Source organism: Carcharhinus amblyrhynchos, chromosome 8 (genome assembly GCF_965287045.1).
Source record: "Carcharhinus amblyrhynchos chromosome 8, sCarAmb.v2.hapA, whole genome shotgun sequence".
Classification (NCBI taxonomy): Eukaryota; Metazoa; Chordata; class Chondrichthyes; order Carcharhiniformes; family Carcharhinidae; genus Carcharhinus; species Carcharhinus amblyrhynchos.
The window spans coordinates 114,735,878-114,762,972 of NC_137331.1; the positions used below are offsets into that span (position 1 = coordinate 114,735,878).

At 42.6% G+C, this 27,095-nt stretch overlaps 1 protein-coding gene across 1 annotated transcript; it reads right to left on the reverse strand.

Moving 5' to 3' along the window:
• Positions 1 to 1,129: 1,129 nt before the first annotated feature.
• Positions 1,130 to 26,632, reverse strand: LOC145346846 (uncharacterized). Its single transcript, XM_080194674.1, has 7 exons — positions 26,533 to 26,632; positions 18,354 to 18,493; positions 13,632 to 13,715; positions 13,093 to 13,186; positions 6,545 to 6,725; positions 3,959 to 4,053; positions 1,130 to 2,903 (listed from the first exon to the last, which is right to left on the reverse strand). The coding sequence occupies exons 1-7, from the start codon at positions 26,563 to 26,565 to the stop codon at positions 2,757 to 2,759; spliced, it is 774 nt and encodes a 257-aa protein (XP_080050800.1). The 5' UTR covers positions 26,566 to 26,632; the 3' UTR covers positions 1,130 to 2,756.
• Positions 26,633 to 27,095: the final 463 nt, after the last annotated feature.

A 27,095-nucleotide genomic window follows, 5' to 3' on the forward strand; every position in this document is an offset into this window, starting at 1 on the left:
ATAGTGTCATGAGATCTTTTATGTCCACCTGAGAGAGCAGATAAGGTTATCATCTTTGAGAAAAACAGCATCTCAGACAGTGCAGCACTCTCACTCAAGTTCCAGCCAACATCACATTCTCAAATCACTACAGCAGGATTTCTGACTTGGAGTTGAGATTGATAGCACTGGACCAAGGCTAACATATTTGCCTAGTCCCAGCACGTTAATCTAATTTAGATAAATCAGCCTCACTGGGAACCCTTGTAAACCTTTTCATATTGCCTCAAATTTGATTAATTTTCTTTTATAACATTCTCAATTTCATCAATAAAAGTAAGAAAAACATCAAATACAGAGCCCTAGAGAACTACACTTTGAATCTTTACTGTAAATAACCATTTTTTACTTACACAACTGAAACTACTTCTCAATCTAGTTCACCATTTCTTCAATAAAACCAATAACTCCTGCTGCCTCAGAAAAACAGCCAGCATAATTAAGGACCCCGCACACCCTGGACATACTGTCTTCCACCTCTGTTGGGAAAAAGATACTAAAGTCTGAGTTCATGTACCAACCAACTCGAGAACAACGTCTTCCTTGCTGCCATCAGACTTTTGAATGGACCTACCTCATATCACGTTGACCTTTCTCTACAACCTAGCTATGGCCATAACAATATTCTGCACTCGCTCCTTTCCTTTTCTATGTACAGGTATGCTTTGTCTGCATAGCATGCAAAAAACGATACTATTCACTGTATACAAATACGTGACAATAATAAATCAAATGCCTTGCTAGGTGACAGCCCTCGCTATTCCAGTGGCATGGTAGCACTGCTGCCTCATAGCACCAAGGACCTAGGTTTGATTCCTGGCTTGGATCATATCTGTGTGCAGTTTACACGTTCTCCCCATTTGTGTGAGAGTTTGGATTGACCATGCTAAATTGTCCCTTAGTGTTAGGGGGACTCACTAAGGTAAATGCATGGGGTTATGGGGATAGGGCCTTGGTGGGATTGTGGTCGGCGCAGACTCACTGGGCCAAATGCCTCCTTATGTGTTGTAGGGATTCTATGATTCTCGCATTGGCTACCTTTTGCATTTTTAAACTGGAGTTAGAAGGCATGTAATGTTGAGACCACAGCAATAATGAACTTGACTATTTTAATTGAAAAACATGAAGTAATGTGTTTTCTACATGAAACAAAAATAATTAAATATTTTATTAGAAAAACACAAAATTTTTCCAAAATTTGCTTTAGACTGCATATAGTGACATCACAAGTGACCCCTAGAGATGATTGGGTAATTTACTCATCAATCACTCCTAGACAATTCACAGTGTAAGTGACTGCGATTGTTTCAGTGTATGTCATTTGTATTGTCTAACTATCCTCCACGAGATAATCCTCGTGTCGGGTGATTCTGCTGCAGAATCGGTTCTGTTTGCTGTTGTGTGTAAAGATTCCTTAAATGGATAAATAAATTAATGAATAAATAAATGCTGTTTGCTATAAAACAGACTCAGCCCACTTAAGTCTTGCCTGCATCCAACTCATTTGCTGATTCTGTTTGTTTCGTTTTGTTCCTGTACAGACTTCCCTACAAGAGTGGGGAAATGTAGTCACATCCCTTTACCAATATTTCAATGAAGTACCCATCCACAAGCCAGCATAATTAAGGACCCTACACACCCTGGACATTCTCTTTTCCACCACCTACCATCGGAAAAAAGATACAAAAGTCTGAGGTCACGTACCAACCTATTCAAGAACAGCTTTTTCCCTGCTGCTGTCAGACTTTTGAATGGACCGCCTCGCACTAAGCGGATCTTTTTCTACACCCTAGCTATGCCTGTAACATTACATTCTGCACTCTCGTTTCCTTCTTTATGTATGGTATGTTTTGTCTGTATAGTGTGCAAGAAACAATACTTTTCACTGTATGTTAATACGTGTGGCAATAATAAATCAAATCAAAGTGGATGAATTGTCTCCTCCTCCAATACGAAGAAAGATTTAGTTTGTGTTTGGTGTCCACTTGCATTCCAGCCATTGGCGTAAATGTCTTAGTGTCCCCATGCTACAAACCTCCCCCACAACAACACTGGGAGAAAACTGGGATTCCAGTATAAATTGCACCCACTTTCTTCTCAAATTAACTTGTGTAAGTAAAGTCTAACATGAACTAATTCATTTGGGCAAGGGTTTAAAATGTTGTATTTTTGAACTGCTTTTAAAAAAAAAAATCCCTTGCAATATTTAAGAGTGGTAACTTGGTAAAATTGGCTTTGTTTTAATTATTTTAAATCAGTATTTATCCACCACCTGTGGGTAAGCCAATCTTGAGAAAGTAGCTTTTAAAAAAATAAACAAAACTGTGTTCTAGTTAGATTGGGGTGGCAAGCTCCTTAGTAAATTCAAATAAAATATTCTGAACCTTTCCAAATATGTTTATTACTATCCTCGTACTCAAAAGATCTTGGATTCTGGAGCTTCCTCAAAGGCTTGTGAGCGAGTGTGATTCGCAGAAACTCCCACTGGTGACTAATACAACCGGGGCGCAGCCAGATTTCTGGATAGCAACGGCTTCTAACTACAATTTGGGCTTAAATTTCTCGATCTTTTGCATATTGATACTGGGTGAGTCACGCTGAAAACAACAGAGCAGCAATACCAAGCCCTTGATTTAGAAATGGAAACATTCTAAAAATATGATCATTCTTGTACATGAAAAAGGGCTGATCTCAGGCATAATGAACTCATTTCCTTTTCAGTTTACGGCCCCTGGACATAATGTTTGTGGAAATGGAAGTCCATATTTTTCACACATCTTTCGTAGGCATTTTTCATACTCTTTATTCAGTTTAGCAGATTCTTGCAAAGCGTACTTTAAATCTTCAATTTCTTCAAAGAAACCCTATAATAAACATACAAACATCAAATTAGTACGATGTAGTAACTACAAAATCACATTCAAATGTATGTTGTAACATTTACAGCATCTTACATGAAGGAACAAAAGACTACCCAATAGTGAAATGCCAGCATAATGCTGTTTTGAATATTCAATGGGACTATATCCTAACTCCACATTGGATGAAATGTAAAGGGTACTCTACAGGGATCAATGTGCACTGAGATTTGATCAGTATTCAATAATAGATGACGAACTCTAACCCCACAAAATCTCCGTACCCCATTGAATGCAATGAAATCCTGGCAATTTATCACAACAGCTATATTACAAAGAGAGGTATTACTGGATTAGATGCAGTGTTAAACGCTCAACAGGGTCTTATTTCATCAAGCACACCTCCAGGACGGCATGGTGGCAGAGTGGTTAGCACCGCTGCCTCACAGCTCCAGAGACCTCAGGTTCAATTCTGGCCTCAGGTCACTGTCTGTGAGGTGTCTGCACTTTCTCCCCATGTCTGAATGGATTTCCTCCAGGTGCTCCAGTTTCCTCCCACAGTCCAAAGATGTGTGGGTTAGGTTGATTGGCCACCCAAGTGTCAGGCGATTGGCAAAGTAAATGTGTGGGGTTAGGGGAAAAGGGCCTGGGTGGCATGTGGTTGGTGCAGATTCAGTGGTCTGAATGGCCTCCTTCTGCACTGTAGGGATTCTCTCTCTCTCTCTGAAAGCAGTCACCAAAAGTTGCTTTTCAAAGTTGAGAAGCTTAGGAATGCGGAAAACAACGGAAGGGAAGGTTAAGTTGGTGATTTCATGATGCCAAGCTTGTGTTCTAAAACCAAAAGATTAAAGAAGGCAGGGAAGTACAATGGTTAATTATACAGACTACAAGAGCACTAGGTCACTGAGAGCTGGAACAGTGGTCATTGCACATGCGTGGACTGGTACAAAGCCCTGTACATGCGCCATTGATCAATCTAATTACTAAAATAAATTAACCAGACATGGAAGATGGCTACACTAAATACTGCTTACAACAAGTCACAAATAAAACAACAATACCTTGTCCAATCCAGCCAGCTCATTTTTCAGGCATCTTCTCTCCTTTATGAGTTTATCTTTCTCCCTTTGCAGCCTTTCTATCTCAAACAACAACTCTGCAGAAAACCACAAAAATGACAGAATTGCAAACATGAAAGTAATAACACATTGAAACAGCCTATAATGTTTTTTTGACATCAGTAGAAGTTTCTGTTGATGGTTTCGAGCATATTGATTTTTTTTTTGTAACTGTTTTGCTCTGTTGTTTCGCTGGTATCTATCAATCCACACAGCAAGTGAGAGCAAATCTACTCCAAGATGGTCAAGGAAACACAACAGCATCCCATGAATGAGTGTCCCTCAGATCACTTCTCCGAACAGCCATGTCTGACCACTTCTTGGAGCTCTGCTATGGCAAAGTTGGGATCGGGAATTCAGAAATGGGAAAATTTAATTTTATACCCCAGTTTAGTTTCTAAACTTTTTGTAGAAGTTAAAGTATATTACAGTTGAATGAAAAAGCACAATGTCAACATCAGCCCGTCACTCACAAGCTAGCTTCTCATGAAACTTTAGTACTGGTTAGGTGCATTGGCCATGCTAAATTTTCCCTTAGTATACCCGAACAGATGCCGGAGTGGGATTAGGGGATTTTCACAATAACTACATTGCAGTGTTAATGTAAGCCTACTTGTGACACTAAGAAATAAACTTTAAAACAATATGTCTTTAACTCCACAACCTCGTGGAGTTGCCGATGACCGACTGAGGTGGACAAAATGAGAGGTCACATGACACCAGATTTCAAATAAACCTGTTGGACTATAAACTGGTGTCGTGCGACCTCACATCTCAACCTCTCGAAGGCAATATTTCCAATTCCCAACCCATATATCCTTCTAAACTGTTTGAATACTAGATCCTGTTTACAGTAGATCTGTGTTCATATAAAATGTTAAGAACTGGTTTCAAGACATCCCAAAATGTTGTTTCTTTTAGGCAAAAAAGAAGGAAATTCCATCCCCCCGCTTGTGTAGTAGATTCATCCACATCCCAGAGATGTAGACAGTGTTCTAACTGAATGCACCACTCGTAAGTGGAAAAAATGTGAACACGTGAATGGATACATTTTCTGTAATTTTGTTAAGTTATTGCTGTTGATAAGGGAGAAATGATATAGAACCTTTCCTCAGGTTAAATAGGTGGGGGGTAGGATGAGGAGAGAGAGACAGAGAGAGGGGAGGAACATAGAACGTAACAGCACAGTACAGGCCCTTCGGCCCTCAATGTTGTGCCAAGCTATGTCCAATCCCAAGATCAAGCTATCCCACTCCCTATCATACTGGTGTACTCCATGTGCCTATCCAATAACCACTTGAAAGTTCCTAAAGTGTCTGACTCCACTATCACAGCAGGCAGTCTATTCCACACCCCAACCACTCCCTGAGTGAAGAATCTACCTTGGACATCCCTCCTACATCTCCCACCATGAACCTTATAGTTATGTCCCCTAGTAACAGCTACATCCACCTGAGGAAATAGTCTACACGTCCACTCTATCAATCCCTCTCATCATCTTATAAGCCTCTATTAAGTCGCCTCCTAATAGATGTCTTAAAGCTCTCTTGGAGCTCTTAAATGGGCACAGACTCTTTCTGTATTTCTATCCATTACCCCCTACTTTTTATGCAGTACTGCTTGTTTTTCTCACACTTTCCCTGACGTTTGAATTAGCTAGGTTGCATGCTACTTCTTGTGCGTGAAACTCTTGAAAGATTTTAATAGACCAAGACTTCCAACTTTAAGTTTTATGTGTACTCTGAGTTGATTTGATTTATTATTATCACATGTATTAGTATACAGTGAAAAGTATTGTTTCTTGCATGTTATACAAAGCATACCATTCATAGAGAAGGAAACGAAAGAGTGCAGAATGTAGTATTATAGTCATAGCTAGGGTGTAGAGAAAGATCAACTTACTGTGAGGTAGGTCCATTCAAAAGTCTGATGGCAGCAGGAAGAAGCTGTTCTTGAGTCGAGGAGGAGGATGGGGAGGAGGAGGATCAGACACACATTCTACAGGATAGAGGTTGATAGGCTAAACAATTTTATTTCATTCCACCATTTCTTATGCTTTCATGGAATATTAAATCTGCAAGTCTGCACATATTACACTGTGGCCTTATAAAAGTTCAATACAGTTTGTTCAGTGGAGTAATGTACTTCTGAGCTATATAGGTCAGAAGAGGTCTAAGGCTCAGTCCATGGTCTGTGCTAAGTTAGTTGATCTCAGCCTAGATGATAATATGGTACAAATGGCCTCAGTGTCTCTGAAGCTTGAGGTTGGGGAGGGGGATGGTGGTGGGGCGATGGGATTCGCAGCTGGATTTCCCATTCCTGATCACCAGTCAAATGGGTCCAGTCAGAAGATGTGGATGTCATCAGGCAAGGTCAGGAGAGGGGGCCTGGTCTGCGATACTTCCTTCCCCTTTTCACAGTCGGAAAGTTTGCCGGATGAAGAATGGCCATTTGAGCCAGTGCATGAGGAACCACATCTCAATATGAGTTAGCATCCACTAGAAGATAAACATTCAGTTAAAGTCTCACCAATGTGAATGCAGTCAGGTGAGCAACCTTTCCTGCCCCCAGGCCTGTGTTTGTGAGATGCAGAGCCTGGGTCTGCTGTCAGAGTCCTTCGCCGTCTCCACGTGGGAGCGTGTTCACATTCCAGTTGCTGAATCCTTTGCTTTGATGTCACGAGCTGTAATTCTAACTCATGAACGTTCATCTGGAAGGTGCAAGAGTGAAGAACCAGAACAATTTTTAAGATGTCTAAACCATAAGTATAGTTGAAGGATCTACGTAATTGTGACTAAAAGATAAGCTTTCTGTCTACAGAATATCATTTTGTTTCTTCAACTGCAACACACCAGATCAAAATCACAAAAAAGAAAAATAATGCAGGTTTTTAGATGTAAACCATTTCCAAGATCAGAAAATGTCTGATACATATTTAAACTGAAACTGTTATAATCCAATCTGGTGTTAATACTGGACAAGTCAGATCCGAGGGTAGAATCTGGCTTGACAGATGCCAGAAACCGTGGAGGGCAGTCACTGAACACATTCACAAGAGTCTGGTGGAGCAGGTTTTGCATAAAGAACAAAACATTCATTGAGAAAAAAGAACTATGTCACACAAAACAAAAAGGTTGTAAAGATTTCAATACAAATACCAGTAAATGAGTCAAATCACTCTACTCCTTCACCCCAACTATACCTTTACAGATGCAAACAAATCTGTAAGAATAACACAATTTGCAATATCTGTCTTATACTCTAATACCCATGATAAGAACATAAGAACTAGGAGCAGGAGTAGGCCATCTGGTCCCTCGAGCCTGTTCCGCCATTCAATAAGATCATGGCTGATCTTTTTGTGGACTCAGCTCCACTTACCTGCCCGCTCACCATAACCCTTAATTCCCTTACTGTTCAAATATTTATCTATCCTTGCCTTAAAAACATTCAATGAGGTAGCCTCAACTGCTTCACTAGGCAGGGAATTCCACAGACTCACAATCCTTTGTGTGACGAAGTTCCTCCTCAATCTTAAATCTGCTTCTCCTTATTTTGAGGCTATAGAACATAGAACATTACAGCGCAGAATAGGCCCTTCGGCCCACGATGTTGCGCCGACCAGTTAAAAAACAATGACCCTCTAACCTCAACCAAACCCTTTCCATCCATAAACCTATCCACGGATCTCTTAAACGCCCCCAAACTAGGCGCATTTACAACTGCAGCAGGCAGGGCATTCCAATCCCTCACCACCCTCTGGGTAAAGAACCTACCCCTGATATCCGTCCTATATCTACCACCCCTTAATTTAAAGCTATGCCCCCTCGTGCTAGCTTTCTCCATCCGAGGAAAAAGGCTATCACTGTCCACCCTATCCAAACCTCTGATCATCTTATATGTTTCAATAAGGTCCCCTCGCAGCCGCCTTCTTTCTAATGAAAACAACCTCAAATCCCTCAGTCTCTCCTCATAGGACCTCCCCTCCATACCAGGCAACATCCTGGTAAACCTCCTCTGCACCCTCTCCAAAGCCTCCATATCCTTCCTATAATGTGGGGACCAGAACTGCACACAATACTCCAAGTGCGGACGCACCAGAGTTTTGTACAGTTGCGACATGGTGCTGCGGCTCTTAAATTCAATCCCCCTACCAATAAACGCCAAGACACTGTATGCCTTCCTAACAACCCTATCTACTTGATTCCCAACTTTCAGGGATCTATGTACACATACACCTAGATCCCTCTGTTAATCCACACTATTCAGAGTCCTACCGTTAGCCCTATACTCTACACATCCATTATTCCTGCCAAAGTGAATTATCTCACACTTTTCAGCATTAAACTCCATCCTCCACCTCTCGGCCCAGCTCTGCAACTTGACCAAGTCTCCCTGTAGACTAAGACACCCTTCCTCACAATCTACCACACCTCCGACTTTGGTGTCATCAGCAAATTTACTAATCCACCCAGCTATACCCTCATCCAGATCATTTATAAAAATTACAAACAGCAGTGGCCCCAAAACAGATCCCTGAGGCACACCACTCGTAACTGAACTCCATGTCGAATACTTACCATCAACCACTACCCTCTGTCTCCTATCCGCCAGCCAATTCCTAATCCAATTTCCTAAATCACCCTCAATCCCATACATCTGCAATTTCTGCAGAAGGCTTCCATGGTGAACCTTATCAAACGCCTTACTAAAGTCCAAATACACCACGTCAACTGCCTTACCCCCATCCACCTCTTTGGTCACTTTCTCAAAAAACTCAATAAGGTTAGTAAGGCACGACCTACCCTCCACAAAACCATGCTGACTATCTCTAATCATTTCATTACTCTCCAAATAACTACAAATCCTATCCCTAATAATTTTTTCTAAAACCTTACCCACAACAGAAGTAAGACTCACCAGTCTATAATTCCCGGGGAAGTCTCTGTTCCCCTTCTTAAACAATGGGACAACATTCGCTAACCTCCAATCTTCTGGCACTATACCGGTGACCAACGACGACATGAAGATCAGAGCCAGAGGCTCTGCAATCTCCTCCCTTGCTTCCCAGAGAATCCTAGGGTAAATCCCATCCGGCCCAGGGGACTTATCTATTTTCAAACTCTCAAGAATAACTAGCACATCCTCCTTGTCAACTGCAATACTGTCCAGTTTACAACCCTGTAACCCAGTGTTCTCCACAGCTACATTTATGTCCCCCTGCATGAACACCGAAGAGAAATATTGGTTCAATATAGGGGGCTATGCCCCCTAGTTCTAGTTTCACCTGCCAGTGGAAACAATTTCCCTGCTTCTATCTTATACGTTTCTATAAGATCTCCCCTCATTCTGAATTCCAATGAGTATAGACCAGTTACTCAGTCTTTCCTCATAAGCCAACTCTCTCAACTCTGGAATTAACTTAGTAAATCTCTTCTGCGCCCCCTCCAGTGCTAGTATATAATTTGTCAACTAAGGAGACCAAAACTGTACACGGTACTCCAGCGCCATATACAGCTGCAACATAATCTTGTTGTTTTTAAACGCCATCCCTCTAGCAATGAAGGGCAAAATTCCATTTGCCTTCTTAATTACCTGCTGTACCTGCAAACCAACTCCTTGAGATTCCTGCACAAGGACACCCAGGGTCCCTCAGCACAGCAGCATGCTGCAATTTTTAACCATTTAAATAATAGTCCATTTTGCTGTTATTCCTACCAAAATGGACTATTTTGATAAAGGGATATAGATAATCTAAGCGAGGGTCTGGAAGATGGAATACAATGTTGGTAGATGTGAGGTCATCCATTTTGATAGGAATAACAGCAAAATGGATTATTATTTAAATGGTAAAAAATTGCAGCATGTTGCTGTGCAGAGGGACCGGGTGTCCTTGTACAGGAATCTCAAGGAGTTAGTTTGCAGACTTTCAGCGTTCTCCGCACACTTCGCTCTTCCACACATCTTACTGTCACCTGCAAATTTTGACTCACTATACTCGGTCCCCAACTCCAAATCATTAAATCGTAAACAATCGCATTCCCTGAGGCACATCACTAGTTACTGATCGTCAACCAGAAAAACACCTATTGCTTTCTGTTAGTTAACCAATCCTCTAGCCATTCTAATACATTACCCGTAACACTATGCACCTTTATCTTATGTAGCAGTCTTTGGTATGGCACCTTGTCAAATGCCTTCCGGAAATCCAGATACACCACATCCACAGGTTCCCCACTGTCCACTGCACATGTAATGTTCTCAAAGAATTCCACCAAATTAGTCAAACATGACTTGTCCTTCATGAATGCATGCTGTGTCTTACCAATAGGGCAATTTATATCCAGATGTCTCACTATTTCTTCCTTGATGATAGATTCAAGCATTTTCCTTACTACAGAAGTTAAGCTAACCAGCCTATAGTTACCTGTCTTTTGTCTACCTTCTTTTTTATACACTGGCGTCATATTTGCTGTTTTCCAATCTGCGGGAACCACCCCAGAGTCCAGCGAATTTTGGTAAATTACCACTAGTGCATTTGCTATTTCTCCTGCCATCTCTTTTAGTACCCTGGGATGCATTCCATCAGGACCAGGAGACTTGTCTACCTTTAGCCCCATTAAGTTGCTCAACACCACCTCTTTCGTGATAATGATAGTTTCTAGGTTTTCACCTGCCATAGACTTCCTGTCATCAATTTTTGGCATGCTATTTGTGTCTTCCACTGTGAAGGCCAGCACAAAATACCTGTTTGATGCCTCAGCCATGTTCTCATTTCCAGTTATTACAACCCCTTCTTATCCTGTAAAGGACCAATGTTTACTTTCACCACTCTTTATCGTTTTATATACTTGTAGAAACTTTAGCGATCTGTTTTTATATTCGGCCAGTATATGGTAGTTGTAAACCAAAAGACGAACTGTGATCTGATACACCACACCAGACAGGAACCAACTGGTCTCTCTGAAACTCTGTCTTTCTCACAAGGGTTTCCAATCTTCATGCTTGGAGAACTTGCCTTCTCTCCCAAATGATGCTCCCACATGGCACATCTTCAAGGATCCACCTCCAGAGTTTCAGCTTCACCTCCTAATGTTCCTTTCCCCTGGATCTCTGTTTACACCCAAGATTCATTTTCCACACACACTCAGGATTTCAACATTACTGCTTCAAAGATACCTTTTCTCTCATGGCTCACAGCGCAAAGTTACCAACATTTTGGCTGCCTCCTCGGACCTTTAGGCTTTGCCTAAAACCCTCTTTGCTCCAACTCTGCTCTTTGCAGCTCCTTCTCTTTAGAGACTTTTCCTCAGCTCCTTACTTCTTAACCTCACTCAACAGGGCCTGTTTCCTGTCCTTATCCCTTAACTAGACTGTTGCTTTTTTCTTTCACTCCCTGAGTCTTACTCCTTGGGTCACACTCTCGACAATGGCACTTGCCTTACAGATCACCTGACCTTTCTTTGCACGCTGTTCACTTTTGTTCTTTTTCTTCTTCTGCACAGGCACAGGGCTGATCTCTGATCTGAAGTTGTAAAATAAATGAACTGCGCATGTGCACAAGACCAGTCCCCATCCTGGAGACAAGAAATTAACAAACTGGGCACTCTCTGACCAGCACGTGTGTGAAATCAATAAACTGTGCACGTGCGATCATTCTTTGGCCAGTGCATATGCAGTAATCCCAAGAATGTGAAGAAAGACAATGTGCACATGAGGCCATTCTATGGCCGGTATATGTGCAGAGACCCAGAGGCTTGCTGGGAACTGGAGTTTCCAGGCTCTGAATTCACGGCATAAGGCAAGTCTTGTTTTATCATTGGAAACTTCATCCCAAAACTTTTTACTTGTTTGCCTGGTTTACTGTTTTCACAATTATTTGATAATATATATTCAGATGCCAAAACATTAAATATATATTTGATATATTTTGTACCTTTTCCTTTGTGTGATGGAAAGGTACCCCTAGTTGAAATAAATATATATATTTTTAATTTCCTTTAAAAGAACTTCAATTGTCTATCTGAGGCTGACTTCCTGAGAGAAAACAGTTATTCTGAAAGCAATATAAAGCAGGCCTAAGACACGTGTAGTGCAGTCGACTATAATTTGCCACAAAGATTTAGTCTGAGACTGAGTTCTCGTAGTTTAGTCTGACAGATAGCTCAGGAGAATGCTTTTATTTTCAATTTTCCATGCAACTAGAACTGTCAGTGTTGTATTTGCTGTAAATTTACTATTTATATTTGAAACCATTCACTTATCTGGTTAATATTCAGTTAATCTGCCCAATAGGCTGATAGGCTATGATCGGAAGAGATCAGAAGAGGTCTGAAGTGGTCAAAATACAATGACAGAAGCCTTCTGCTTGACCACTTGTTTCATTACATTTTCCCAGATACAAGATGAATTAAAGTATGCTCTTGGCAATGTCCACACCCAAAGCCCTGGCCTATCCAATTTTTGCTTCAGTGTAACCCAGAATTTATTTGTTTAACATCGATGGGTTTTCCTTCAGCTTTTAGGCCATTAACTCTGGAATTTCCTTTTGAAACCTTTCTGTTTCTCCACCTCTTTCTCTGCTTTTAAGGCCCTCCTTAAAATCTACCTCTTTGAGCAAGCGTTTGATGACACGTCCCAGTATCTTGGTGTAATATATTCTTTGAAAACACCTTGGGACATCTTATTACTTCATAAGCATGACGTAATCACAAGCTGTTGTGGAGTGAGGGCTCGCAGGAATGGTGTGTGATGTTTAACCTGAATAAAGTGCTCTAATGTGAACAGATAACTGTGGCTCAAGAAAAGAAAATCTCTACGTTTCCTTGAATCAGTCATTTTTTTTACCCATAAGCAAACCAAAAGGCGGTCTTAAATAAGCTTGCAGCCCTGTTTTAGATCAAAAATAGTACAGATCCCGAATGTCTTCCATTTAACTCACAGACATGGAACATAGGTTATTCTTACACGTCAATTGTTGTCAATTCTAATTCATTCTAGGCCACCAATTTCATGTGCACACATCTACTCAACAAAAAAGAAACGATACAGTCCTGACACAAAAATACCGAACTTACAGTGAGTTTAGAGATGGTTTCACTCTGTTCCTTGTTGGTTTTAATTTCTTTATCGTACCGTTTCTGTAGGGCATTGTACATCTGTAGCAGTCGACTAGATAAACAAAAATAATAGATTAGTTCCAGAACATGGAAACATAGAAAATAGGAGTAGGTTATTCAGTTGGGTTACAATGTGAATTTGGAGCAGTTGTGGCCTAACATAACGGTCAAAACTCCTTTAATTCTTTCTGCTTCAAGTTCATTTGCTCTAATTTGAGACAAAGTTTTGTTATCTCTCTCTGTTCAAGGCATAATTATCTTTGAATATGATGTGGAGTTGCCGGCATTGGACTGCGGTGGGCACAGTAAGTAGTCTCACAACACCAGGTTAAAGCCCAACAGGTTTATTTGATAGCACGAGCTTTCGGAGCATTGCCCCTTCATCGGGTTGAAGGGGCAACGCTCCGAAAGCTTTGCTACCAAATAAACCTGTTGGACATTAACCTGGTGTTGAGACTACTTACTGTATCTTTGAAAACAACAATTAAAATACGTACTTGCTCCTTTCATCAGTTTTTGAAATGTTGCTCTCTTTCACACCTGTTCTGTGCCATGGTTGAGGTTCTGTCTGTATCTGAGCGCTTGAAAAACATTCAAAATTGTGACAATTAATATTTGTTTGTAATGTCTTTGACATCAATTTGCCAATTATCCTCAACAATTATTACAGTAAGCCTGTACCCAACCTTCCTCCATTAACACTTGTAAACAGATAGTAACTAGTGCACACAAGTAGAGGTGATATACCCTCTAATTCATGTTGTATGAATATATTCTTGGTCTATTCCTACTAAATTTGGAAAGTAGAGTGCTCTGTGTGAGAACTCAAAGTAGACAAGCTGTCCCTTGTCACTTTAAGGCATTTACATATTTTGTTGAACTTAAATTTTGCGAAAGGATTAAAAAGGAAATTGCTGCAACATCATTAGTTGCAGACTCAAGACCTCCAGCTGAGAGATTAACTATAATGTCAATTAAATGTCATTTAAAGCAATCAATAACTTTTTTTATTCATTCATGAGATATGGGTGTCGCTAACTGGGCTAGCATTTATTGGCTATCCCTATTTGCCCTTGAACTGAGTGCCTTGCCAGGTCATTTCAAAGGGCATTTTCGAGTCAACCTCATTGCTGTGGATCTGAAGTCACATGTAGGCCAGACCAGGCAAAGGTGGCATGAGTGAACCAGATGGGTTTTTATGACAATCGACAATGGTTTCATGGTCAGCATTATACTTTTAATTCCAGATTGTTACTGAATTCAAATTTCACCATCTGCAGTGGTGGGATTTGAATTGCATTTCCAGAACTTTACCCTGACTCTCTGGATTACTGGTCCAGTGACAATATCATTACATATATATATATAGAACATTATAGCGCAGTACAGGCCCTTCAGCCCCCGATGTTGCGCCGACCAGTGGAACCAATCTAATGGCCCTCTAACCTAAACTATTCCAATGTCATCCATATGCCTATCCACTGACCATTTGAATGCCTTTAAAGTTGGTGAGTCCACAACTGCTGCAGGCAGGGCATTCCACAACCTTACTACCCTCTGAGTAAAGAACCTACCTCTGACATCCATCCTATAACTACCACCCCTTAATTTAAAGCTATGTCCCCTTGTGTTAGCCATCACCATCCGAGGTAAAAGGCTCTCACTGTCCACCATATCCAATCCTTTGATCATCTTGTATGCCTCAATCAGGTCACCTTGTAACCTTCTTCTCTCCAATGAAAATAACTTCAAGTCCCTCAGCCTTTCCTCACAAGACCTACCCACCATACCAGGCAACATCCTGGTAAACCTCCTCTGCACCCCTTGCAATGCCTCCACATCTTTCTTATAATGCGGCAACCAGAACTGTACGTAATACTCCAAGTGCGGCCGCACCAGAGTTTTGTATAGTTGTAAGATGACCTCACGGCTCCGAAATTCAATCTCTCTACCAATAAAAGCTAACACACTGTACGCCTTCTTAACAACCCTATCAATCTGGGTGCCAACTTTCAGGGAGCTATGCACATATACCCCGAGATCTCTCTGCTTGTCAACACTACTAAGAGTCCTTCCATTAGCCCTATATTCTGTACTCCTGTTACTCTTACCAAAGTGAATCACCTCACACTTTTCCGTATTAAACTCCATCTGCCACCTCTCGGCCCAGCTTTGCAGCTTATCTATGTCCCTCTGCAAACCCTAACATCCATCCTCACTGTCTACAACTCCTCCAACTTTGGTGTCGTCAGCATATTTACTAATCCATCCTTCTACACCCTCATCTAGGTCATTTATCTAGGTCATACACCCTCATCTAGGTCATCACATCCACAGCTTCCCCAAAATATGAAAGCACTGCTTTGCAGTGAGAAATAACAGCACAAAAACAAACCTATGGATCCAGCCAAAAACAGAAAATGCTGGAAAATCTCAGCAGATCTGATGGCATCTGTGGAGACAGAGTACAGTTGATGTTTCAAGTCAGGATGGCTCTTCATCAGAGCTCCACTTCATTCATTGCAGGCGGGCATTGCTGGTAAGGCCAGCATTTATCGTCCGTCCCAAATTGCTCTTGAGAAGGTGGTGGTGAGTGACTTGTGAGGCAGTAATGAGACAAGTACCTAAAGGATCTAGATAGGCTGGGCGAATGGGCCAGGAAATGGCAAATGGAATTTAATGTTGGCAAGTGCGAGGTGGTCCACTTTGGTAGGAAGAATGGTAGGAAGGATTATCACTTATGTGGCGAAAAACTGCAGCAGGCGACGGTGCAGAGGGACCTTGGGGTCCTTGTGCACGAGTCGCAAAAACCCAGCTTGCAGGTGTAGCAGGTGGTCAGGAAGGCTAATGGGATGCTGGCCTTCATAGCGAGGGGGATTGAATATAAAAGTAGGGAGGTCTTGCTGTGGCTGTATAGGGCATTGGTGAGGCCGCAGCTGGAGTACTGTGTGCAGTTTTGGGCACCGTACTTACGCAAGGATATTTTGGCCTTGGAGGGAGTGCAGAGGAGGTTTACTAGGCTGATGCCGGAGTTGAGGGGGTTGAGCTATGAGGAGAGGCTGAATAAACTAGGCTTGTACTTGTTAGAGTTTAGAAGAATGAGGGGAGATCTCATTGAGACGTATAAGATAATGAATGGGATGGATAGGATAGAGGTGGAGAGACTCTTCCCACTGAAAAAAGACAGTAGGACTAGGGGGCACAGCCTCAAGATAGAGGGGGGGCGTTTTAGAACGGAGTTGAGGAGGAACTTCTTCACTCAAAGGGTGGTGAATCTCTGGAATTCTCTGCCCGTTGAAGTGGTGGAGGCTACCTCGCTAAATATTTTTAAGACGCGGGTTGATGGGTTTTTGATACGAGAGGGGATTAAGGGTTATGGGGAGAGGGCGGGAATGTGGAACTGAGCCACGACAGATCAGCCATGATCTTACTGAATGGCGGGGCAGGCTCGAAGGGCTAGATGGCCTACTCCTGCTCCTATTTCTTATGCTCTTATGTTCTTATGTACCTTGTATAGATCTAAAATCATACATAGGCGGCGCAGATGAGCTATGAACGGCAGGTTTCTTCTCTAAAGGACATGAGGGGTATTTATGATGAGTTAGCCACTATTACTGATGCTAGCTTCTTATTCCAGGTTTTAACTGAATTTAAATTTGAGTATTGCTAAAAAAAAAGAGACATGCTGTTGATGTTTTATGTCTTGTACTCATCAGGACAAGATGCAAGTATGTCAAATTTCAAAGGGAACAACAATTTAAGCTACATGAGGAAAAGAGGTGTTGATTGGTTGGCAATGAGTTCTGACAAATCAAGATATTGCCATGGTGAAAGCGCCAGGAAGCTATTGTTCTTCCACCTTGCTAGTAGATCTCTTTACCCCCTGCTGTTGTGTTCTCCAGTGTGCTGGCAAGTGACATATATCAACTTTAGCAGTTGTACAGTAAATGGTGTTCGAGTCATTGATGTGTTAAAGTAGTATACTCGCATAGTAGCATCCCTGCTCTGATGTGAATAACGTGAGTCCAGGACCAGGGGGTCACAGTCTGAGAATTCGGGGTAGATCATTTAGGACAGAGATGAGGAGACATTTCTTCACCCAAAAAGTGGTGAGCCTGTGGAATTCATTACCACAGGAAGTAGTTGATGCCAAAACATTGAATGTGTTCAAGAGGCAGCTAGATATAGCCCTTGGGGCGAACGGGATCAAAGATTATGGGGAGAAAGTAGGATCAGGCTATTGAGTTGGATGATCAGCCATGATTGTGATGAATGGCAGAGCAGGCTCGAAGGGCCAAACAGCCTTCTCCTGCTCCTATCATCTATGTTTCTATGTAATTCCAGGATGTTTCTGCTATCAGGTCTTTGCTGTTGTGTGGTTACATTGATCAAAATCCATCTAGTTTACATATTACAATTTTTTTTTCCCACAGTGCTTTTGTTTATTCAAAAAAGATGTCACATCTGGGCAAATTCCTTTTGTCTGCAGAGGACAGGACATTAACTTATATAGTTCCTAGCAAGAAAATCTCAGAACATAATGTTTTAACATTAGGTGTGATCCCACAATTGGGCAGCACTTGCTGAAAAATCACAGATTTACAGAATCACAGAAGAGGACCTTCAGCCCATCAAGTCTACACTGACATGTGAGAAACACCTGAACTCCCACCTAATCCCATCTGCCAGCACTTGGCCCATAGCCTTGAATGTTACGACATGTCAAGTGCTCTTCCAGATATTTTTTAAGGGATGTGAGGCAACCCACCTCTATCAGTCCCCAGACAGCGCATTCCAGACCATCACCACCCTCTGGGTAAAAAACGTTTTCCTCTCATCCCCTCTGAATCTCAATCCCCTCACCTTGAACCTATGTCCCCTTGTGACTGACCCTTCAACTAAGGGGAGCAACTGCTCCACATCCACTCTGTCCATGTCCCTCATAATCTTGTACACCTCGATCAGGTCACTCCCACAGTCTTCTCTGCTCCAACGAAAACAAATCACGCCTATCCAACTCTCTTCATAACTTAAATGTTTGCAAAGAATTACACTAACAACCAAGTTAAAATTATCAGTCAGGATTGCAATGCAGCTCACTCTCACTTGCTAGAAGGTAATGTGGCACCTTCAATTTAGTTACAGTACTTAGGAATCCCTCAGCATTGCACGTTTGCGCAGCTTCAGGAAGCGTTAAGTTTTTCTTGGATGACACTTACTCTCTGGTAGTTACAAAGTCCCTCATCAGCTGTTGCATTTGCAGTTTTCCCTGGATCTCTGAAAGTTTGCTCTCCAACTGCTCGTTCTTCAGCCGAAGTTTCTTCAACTTTCTCTGTGCGTGCTCATTTTCAGCACAAAGCTACAGAAACACATGGAAGCAGAATTAGCACGGTTCACAATTAACATTCCTAAAACTTATCTCTAATGACTCCTTTGTGATCTTTCTATTATCAGGGAAAGGAATCTGCACTTTTCAGCTGTGTATTTGTACATTTCTTGTTTATCTTTATGAAAGTTCTAATTTTCCTTCTCACTTAATCCGCACCTCCCTGAGCTACATCCTGCCTCTAAACGAGATGATCGGCAAGTCTACTCCTGTAAGTCTACATTGATGGCATCCTGAGACAACTCATTGAAAATTAGTAGCCATGGGACACCTCTCACACTCAACTCTCCTACTTTTGTAAGGTTAGTGATTCAGCATTAGGGGCCAATTAAATCTGTGTTTTGTCTTCCTCCACCATAATTTAACATTAATGCACTAACATGCTGCCAGTGGCACTTTGCTCAACCAACACCCGCAAATTTAAACACATCCTCAGTTTTAAAGTTAACAAATGATCTCAGGTCAGTTGTTGTTTGTGGAAGAGTTTTCCCAACTTCTGTCTTTGTTCATTTGAGGCTATTTGACACTTTGAGTATTTCCTAATTTTACCCCTAGGTGAAGTCAGAATGCCTTCAAGGCAGCATTTGACCAAAGTGTGGCATCGAGGAGCTCGAGCAAAACTAGAGTCAATGGAAATCAGAGGGAAACTCTCCGCCAGTTAGTTATACCTAGCACAAAGAAAAATGGTTGTGGTTGTTGGAGGTCAATCGCAATCCCAGGGCATCACTGCAAGAGATCCTCAAGCGTAGCATCCGAGGCTCAACAACTTTCAACCTTTCCTTCCAACATAATGTCAGAAGTGGGGATGGTCACTGAATAATATTCAGCAATATTCTTGACACTTCAGATTCTGAAATACTCCATGTGCAACGATTCTGAAACAACATTCAGGCTGAGGCTAATAAGTAGCCAGTAACATTTGTGCCACGCAAGTGCCAGCCAATGACCACTGCAAAAAAACAGACAATCCAACTATCTCTCCTTGACATTCAATGGCATTACTATCCTAGAATCCCCAATTATCGCCATCCTTGGGGTGGGGGGGTGTTAACCAATGATCCAGTTCAGTTTCTGGTCAGCCATTTCAATACTGCGGGTATACCGTGGGCAGCACAGTGAGTGGCACAATATACAGCACCAGGCATCCGGGTTTGATTCTCGGCTTGGGTCACTGTTTGTGTAGAGTTTGCATGTCCTCCCTGCGTCTGCGTGGGTTTCCTCCCCCATTCTGAAAGACGTGCTGATTAGGTGCATTGACCCAAACTTGCGTCTGAATACGGTAACTAGGGGAATTTCACAGTAACTTCATTGTACTGTTAATGTAAGCCTTTCTTGTGACTAATGAATAAACTTTTATTTTATAAAGTCAGGTCAGAGGCTAGCAATTCTGCAGCGAGCAACTTACCTCCCGTCTCCCCAAAGCCTGTCCACCATTTACAAGGCTTGACTCAGGAGTGTGATGGAATACTCTTCATTTGCCTGGATATGTGCAGCTCCAACATAAGGAACCCAACTGGCACCCCATCTACCACCTTAAAACGTCACTCCTTTCACCATCAATGCACAGTGGCTGCAGTTTGTACCATATACAAGATGCACTGCAGCATCTCACCAAGGCTCCTTTGACAGCACCTTCCAAACCTTTGACCTCCACCAACCAGTGGTACAAGGGCAGTGGTAGCGTAGCAACATCATCCAAGTTTCCCTCTGCACACTATACTGACTTGAAACTATACTGTCATTCCTTCACTGTCACCTGGTCAAAACCCTTCCTATCTTCATTGTGGGTGTAGCTAAACCACATGGACTGCAGTGGCTCAAACTGGCAGCTCATCACCATCTTCTCAAGGGCAAATAGGGATGGGCAATAAATGCTGGCCTAGCCAGCTATACCCAGATCCTGTGAATGAATACATTTGTTAACAATCTGGCTGTAAACTTTAGGTTAGATTCCTAGTCCTGGGTTCTCAAAGCAGCAAAAATAATTTCTATCTATCCAATCTATTCCCTTAATAGCTTGAAAACCTTGACTAAATCACTCCTTATCTTTCTAAATTCTGAGCATAGCAAGCAGAGTTTATCTAATCCCTCCTTCAGGGATCATTCTAGTAAATCTATGTTCCAATGAAAGCCAATTGGATGATTCTTTTACTTAATTCAACACAGTAATGTTGCCTTCTTCAATTTTTTATAACTAATAAGGAAAATTTGTACGTTTTTTTAAACCTTTGCATCCTAGTTCTTTAGATGTGAAGCCCAGTATTCATCAGTTTTTTCTGGTTATTTTCTGTGATCCAGGTATCCTGACTCTCTCCCTCAAGTCTTTTTTGGATCTCCACTGTTCCCAACTTTTCAAATTTTGAAAGTACTCTCTCTGTCCTATCCTTTTTAAGCCCTCACGTTTGCCAATGCTGAATTTTTCTAATCTAGGCCGAGAAAATTTGAACAAGCGATAGAAGCCTCCAGTATCGATACGAAGCAATGGAAACAGAGCAGTCACGGGCAAGGTTGAAAGGTCCTGCAGTTTGTGTTCAGCCCACAGGTCAAAGAACAAAGAAAATTACATCACAGGAACTGGCCCTTCGGCCCTACAAGCCTGCACCAAACATGCTGCCCATTCACTGCCACGTTAGACAATCCCAGCTTTCATTAAAAGGGACAGAATAATCTAAACTTTATCATTTGCTTTGATAAACCAAGCTATGAAATCTGTGTTGAAAGGAGTACTTTGATTAAGCACAATAGTCAATACGTAAAATTTATACACTATCAGTGGTTAGCACTGCTACCTCACAATTCAATTCTGGCCCCTCGTCACTGTCTGTGCAGAGTCTGCACGTTCTCCCCATGTATGCGTGGGTTTCCTCCGGGTGCTCCAGTTTCCTCTCACGGTCCAGTGATGTGCACGTTAGGTTGATTGGCTAAATTAACCCTAGTGTCAGGGGATTACCAGGGTAAATGTATGGACTTTCATAAATAGGAATCTAGGTGGGATTGTGGTCAATGCAGACTCGATGGACTGAATGGCCTCCTTCTGCACAATAGGGATTCTATGATTCTATCTACTTAGAATCATAGAATCCTTGCAGTACAGCAAGGGACCACTGACTACACTGACAACCATCCCACCCAGCCCCTATTTCAGTAGCCCTACATATTTACCCTGCTAATTCCTTGACACTAAGGGACAATTTAGCATGGCCAATCAACCTAATCTGCACATCACTGGACTGCGGAAGTAAACCAGAGCATCTGGAGGAAACCCATGTAAACACAGGGAGAACATGCAAAACTCCACACAGTCACCCAAGACCTGAATTGAACCCAGATCCCTGGCACTGTGAAGCAGCAGTGCTAATCATAGTGTCACCATGCAGCCAAATGTAATTATAGAATTGACTTTCTAAATTTGGATTGTAGCAGGGAGTACATTTGCACTGTGAAATAGTTCCACACTGACTATATAGATAAATGCTAAGCTTCTGTGGAGTTTTTAAATGTAACTCAAAGTATGCACTATATTTACTATCGCACTTTGTGACCATTCCTACAATATTTCTTTTTAACCTCTCTGTAAGCTTTGGACATGGCTGATTACACTATCCCTTCTAAGAGACAATTCTGGGGACTACTCTGTGTCTGATTTCACTGCTACCTCTCCTTGACTGACCTCTCAGTTTAAATCTCAGTATGTGTTTGATCCCAAACTGGAGCTTCTGAAACTATATCCTCACCACCAGAAACACTGCCACTCAGCTCAGCTGCTCATTCATCCTTATCTCAGTGCCAGACTGGACAATTCCAAAGCTCTCCTGGCCAGCCTCTCATCCCTTGTCATCTTTGAAGTTCAGTTTCTATTGCACACCAAGTTCTTACTCACTCTCACCTTTTCTGAGCTAAGGAAGCTGGTCGCCAGCACCTTTATAGAATCCCTACGTTGCAGAAAAAGGCCAGCCAGCCCATCTAGTCTGCACTGACTCTCCAAAACAGCATCCCAGCCAGGCCCTCCCTTCCCCCCGTCCCCCAATCCCATGTATTTAGAAGAAAAGTACAGCACAAGAACAGGCCCTTCAGCCCTCTAAACCTGTGCTGCCGATCATGATGCCCTAACTAAACTGAAATAAATCTTCTGCCCTTACTGGGTCTATATTCCTCTATCCTCTCCCTATTCATGCACCCAGATGCCTCTTAAACGTTGCTAACGTGCCTGCTTCCACCACAGTGGTTAGCAGAATTCCCTCGCAGCGCCATGTTCGATTCCGGCCTCGGGTGACTGTGCAGAGCTTGCACATTCTCCCCATGTCTGCATGGGTTTCCTTCCAGTCCAAAGATGTGTGGGTTAGGTTGAGTGGCCAGCATAAATTGTGTCAAGGTGATTAGGAGCGTAAATACATGGGGTTATGGCAATGGGACTGTTGTCGGTGCAGGCTCATCGGCCCGATGGCCTCCTACAATGTAGATTCCATGATTTTACCTCCTCTGGTAGCACATTCCATGCACACATCATTCTGCGTGAAAACTTTCCCCCCTCACCCTGAACCTCTACTCTCTTGTAATTGACACTTACATCCTGAGAAAAAAACCTCTATATTATCCATCCTGTCTATGCCTCTCATAACCTCAGCAGACCTCTAACAGGCAACCCCTCAGCCTCTGTGTTTCCAGTGAAAACAATCCTAGTTTATTCACTCTCTCCTCATAGCCAACACCCTCGCGACCAGGCAATATCCTGGTAAACCTTATTTGAACTCTTTCCAAAGCTTCCCCATCCTTCTGGTAACTATATGATATTCTCCAGCCACTCAACCCCTTCCTTTCCAAACCAATTTCCCTGGCTCTAATCTCTCTTTGCCCCTCTCTGGCTGGCCTGACCCAAAGCTCAATAATTCACTGCTTTTAACAGCAGCTACACTCCAAAAGCACTTCATTGTCTGTGAACAATTTTGATTTCCTTATCCAGGAATATTGTGGCATTGGAGACAATCCAGAGAAGATTCACTAGGCTGATCCTGGGTATGGAGGGATTTTCCTATGAGAGGTTGAGACAGTTTGGCCTGTGTTCACAGGAGTCTAGAAGAATGAGAGAAGACCTTATTGAGACCTCCCTGATCCTCGCACATTAGGCGTAGACTAAAATCATGAATAGGTCACTGAGACAATGGGACGGCGGCGCGGGCTCGTTGGGCCGAAGGGCCTGTTTCCCGTGCTGTGTTGTTCTTTGTTCTTTGAGACATACAGAATTCTCAGGGAGCTTGCCAGGGTGAGATTCAGAAAGGTTGCTTTCCCTTATAGGAGAGTCTTGGACTAGAGGGCGTAATTTCAGAATAATGGGTTGCCCATTTAAGACAGAGATGAGGAGGAATTTCATCTCTTACAGGGTAGTGAATCTGTGAAATTCTTTATCGCAGAGGGCTGTAGAGGCTGGGTGGTTACGTATGTTCAAGTTTCAGATAGATTTTTAATCAGTAAAGGAATTATGGATTATAGAAATAAGGTGGGAATTGAGCATATCATTTCATTGAATGGCAGAGCAAACTTGATGGGCCAAATGGTCTGCTTCTACTCCTACATCTTATGGTCTATAAAACTTTGAGGTGCCCTAAGACGTGAAAGACATACAGCTTTAGTCTTTAACCACTGCTGTTTCTCAAATTAATTTACCTTTAAACAAATCTCTTTGATCAAAATTATAATCATCTCTCCTCATATCACCTTCTTTTGCTCAACATCCATTTTCTAAACCATGCCTCTGATATTCTATGAAGGAATTTATGGATTCAGAAATCTTCCCAACCTCAATCCTCATCTTACTAAGGAACACATAGTACAGTATACAGCAGTAGAGGAGGCCCATCAACCCATTGGGCTGTGCCAGTTCTTTGGGTTATCCCATTCACATGCTCTTTTCTCATTATCCCAATGCACGTGACAGTAAGAAATTAATTCAATTCAATCAATCAATGCTTTTCTTTTGTAAATATATATCCAATTGCCTTTTTAAAGTTACTATTGAATCTGCTTCCATTACCATTTTGAGGAATACAACTCAGTGCGTGAAAGGAATTCTCCTCTTTCCCTCTGATTCTTTCACCTATTTTATCTGTCCTTCAACTTACCTACCTTTCTGCCTGTGGAAGCAATTCCCCCTTGTACACCAAAACACTTCATAATTTTTGTTTATTCGTTCGTGGGACACAGGCATCGCTGGCTGGTCAGCAATTATTGCCCATCCCTAATTGTGCGAGGCAGCTCAATGTCAACCACCCATGCATCCCAGACGTTCTCTCTTCCACCTTCTTCCTTTGGGAAAAAGATACAAAAGTCTGAGGTCACGTACCAACTGACTCAAGAACAGCTTCTTCCCTGCTGCTGTCAGACTTGTGAATGGTGTCACATGTAGGCCAGACCAGATAAGAACGAGCAGATTTCCTTGCCTAAAGGACATTAGTGAACCAGATGGGTCTTTCCAACAATTGACAATAGTTTCATGGTCATCAAGTAGATTCTTAATTCTACATATTTTTAATTGAATTCAAATTGCACCATCTGCCATGGCAGAACTCAAACCCGAGTCCCCAGAACATTAGCTGAGTTTCTCCATTAATTGTCTAGCGATAATACCACTAGGCCATCATCTCCCATTGAACAGTGAAGAAATCTCTCCTCAACCTTCTCTACTCTAAGTAAAAGAGTCCCAGGTTTCTCGACTTGCAATCATATTTTCCAGCTTGGATCAGTCTGCTACTGATTCACTTGCCTATCTGTTCCCCCAACAGAACCTGGGAAATTGTTTCTTAAACTATGTTTGGTTTGACACTTTTCTTTCCTAATCTTCAAATGTCCCATAAAATCATCTGTTGGATTTTGTCTATGGCCTTTTTCTTAAATTAATTCAGTCCGTGCTGCAAGTCTATCTCTCTTTCTCTCTACACTCACTCTCCCCCAACTATGACTGGGAACAAAGGAGGCCATTCAGCCCCTTGAGCCCATTCTTGATTTGATTTATTGTCACATGTATTAACATACAGTGAAAAGTATTGTTTCTTGCACAGTATAGTCAAAACATATTGTTCATAGCGAAGGAAACCAGAGAGTACAGAATGTAGTGTTACAGTCATAGCCAGGGCTCAGAGAAAGATCAACTTAATGCAAGGTGGGTCCATTCAAAAGTCTAACAGCAGCACGGAAGAAGCTGTTCTTGAATCAGTTGGTAGGTGACCTCAGACTTTTATATCTTTTTCCCAAAGGAAGAAGGTGGAAGAGAGAATGTCCAGAGTGCGTGGGGTCCTTAATTATGCTGGCTGCTTTGCCGAGACAGCAGGAAGTGTAGACAGAGTCAATGGATGGGAGACTGGTTTGCATGATGGATTGGACTACATTCACAATATTTTGTACTTCCTTCCATTCTGTCATTAAATGAAGGCTTATTGATTTATTCATGTCACAAGTAGGCTTACATTAATGAAGTTACGGTGAAATTCCCCTAGTCGCCACACTCTGGTGCCTGTTCGGGTACACTGAGGGAGAATTTAACATGGCCAATACACCTAACTAGCACGTCTTTTAGACTACGGGAGAAAATCAGAGCACCTGGAAGAAACCCACGCAGACACAGGGAGAACGCGCAGACTCCAAACACAGTGACCCAAGCCAGGAATTCAGCCCGGGTCCCTATTGCTGTGAGGCAGCAGCACACATTAACTGAATCTATTAAACTTCTGTTCTATAACTATTAACCCTTACAAAATTAGGTATTAGTTTACCTGATGAACACACTACTATTGAAAAACTGTCCAACACTCCAATCTAACACATTGTCCACACTGAGATTGTGACCGTTACAAAATCTTTTTAATTCCCCCGTTATTATCAGGGAGATACCGGGGTGACAGTGAGTGTGTGTGTCTGTGTGGGGAGTATAACTCTGCTCCAAACAGCTGCTCTCAGGCCCCGGGCGGTACAGAAAGCTCGCTGTCAGTTTCAGAAAAGCCCCCGACACCGACTTTACTCACTTGGAGGCACCTGTGTATCGGCGGGAAGTCCATAACAACCGGCACCGAGTAAAAGCTCACACCACAGACAGCAGCTTCACTCAGGCCACCTGGAGATTTCAGGCAGTCCGCCCCCTCTCGGCGGGAGGACCAACACAGCGCCCGCTCCCGCCCGGCGGACTAACAGAGCGTCCCCTCCCGCCTGGAGGACCAACACAGCGCCCTCTCTCGCTTGGAGGACCAACAGTGCTCCCCCTCTCGCCTGGAGGACCAACAGGCTTCCCACCCCCTCGCCTGGAGGACCAACACAGCGCCCTCTCTCGCCTGGAGTATCAACAGTGCGCCCCTGGAGGACCAGTAGGATGCTGACCCCTCGCTTGGACGACCAACAGAGTGCCCCCTCTCGCCTGGAAGACCAACATAGCGTCCCCTCCTCGCCGGGACGACCGATAGCGCGCCCCCTTTTGCCGGGAAGACTATCAAAGCGCCCTCTCTCGCCGGAGGATCAACGGCGCGCCACCGCTCGGCCGGGAGAATCTAGAGCGCATCCTTTCGGCGGGAGGACCAACAACCCTGGCTGGTCC

What these genes read in the sequence shown, in the direction of transcription:
- LOC145346846 (XM_080194674.1), bottom strand. Translation starts at nt 26,565, where the DNA reads ATGGACTTCCCGCCGATACACAGGTGCCTCCAA. An exon ending in GACTTTGTAACTACCAGAGA is followed by an intron (nt 13,716 to 18,353) that starts GTAAGTGTCATC and finishes ATGTTTTTCAAG; the next exon opens with CGCTCAGATACAGACAGAAC. An exon ending in AAAACTGATGAAAGGAGCAA is followed by an intron (nt 13,187 to 13,631) that starts GTACGTATTTTA and finishes TTGTTTATCTAG; the next exon opens with TCGACTGCTACAGATGTACA.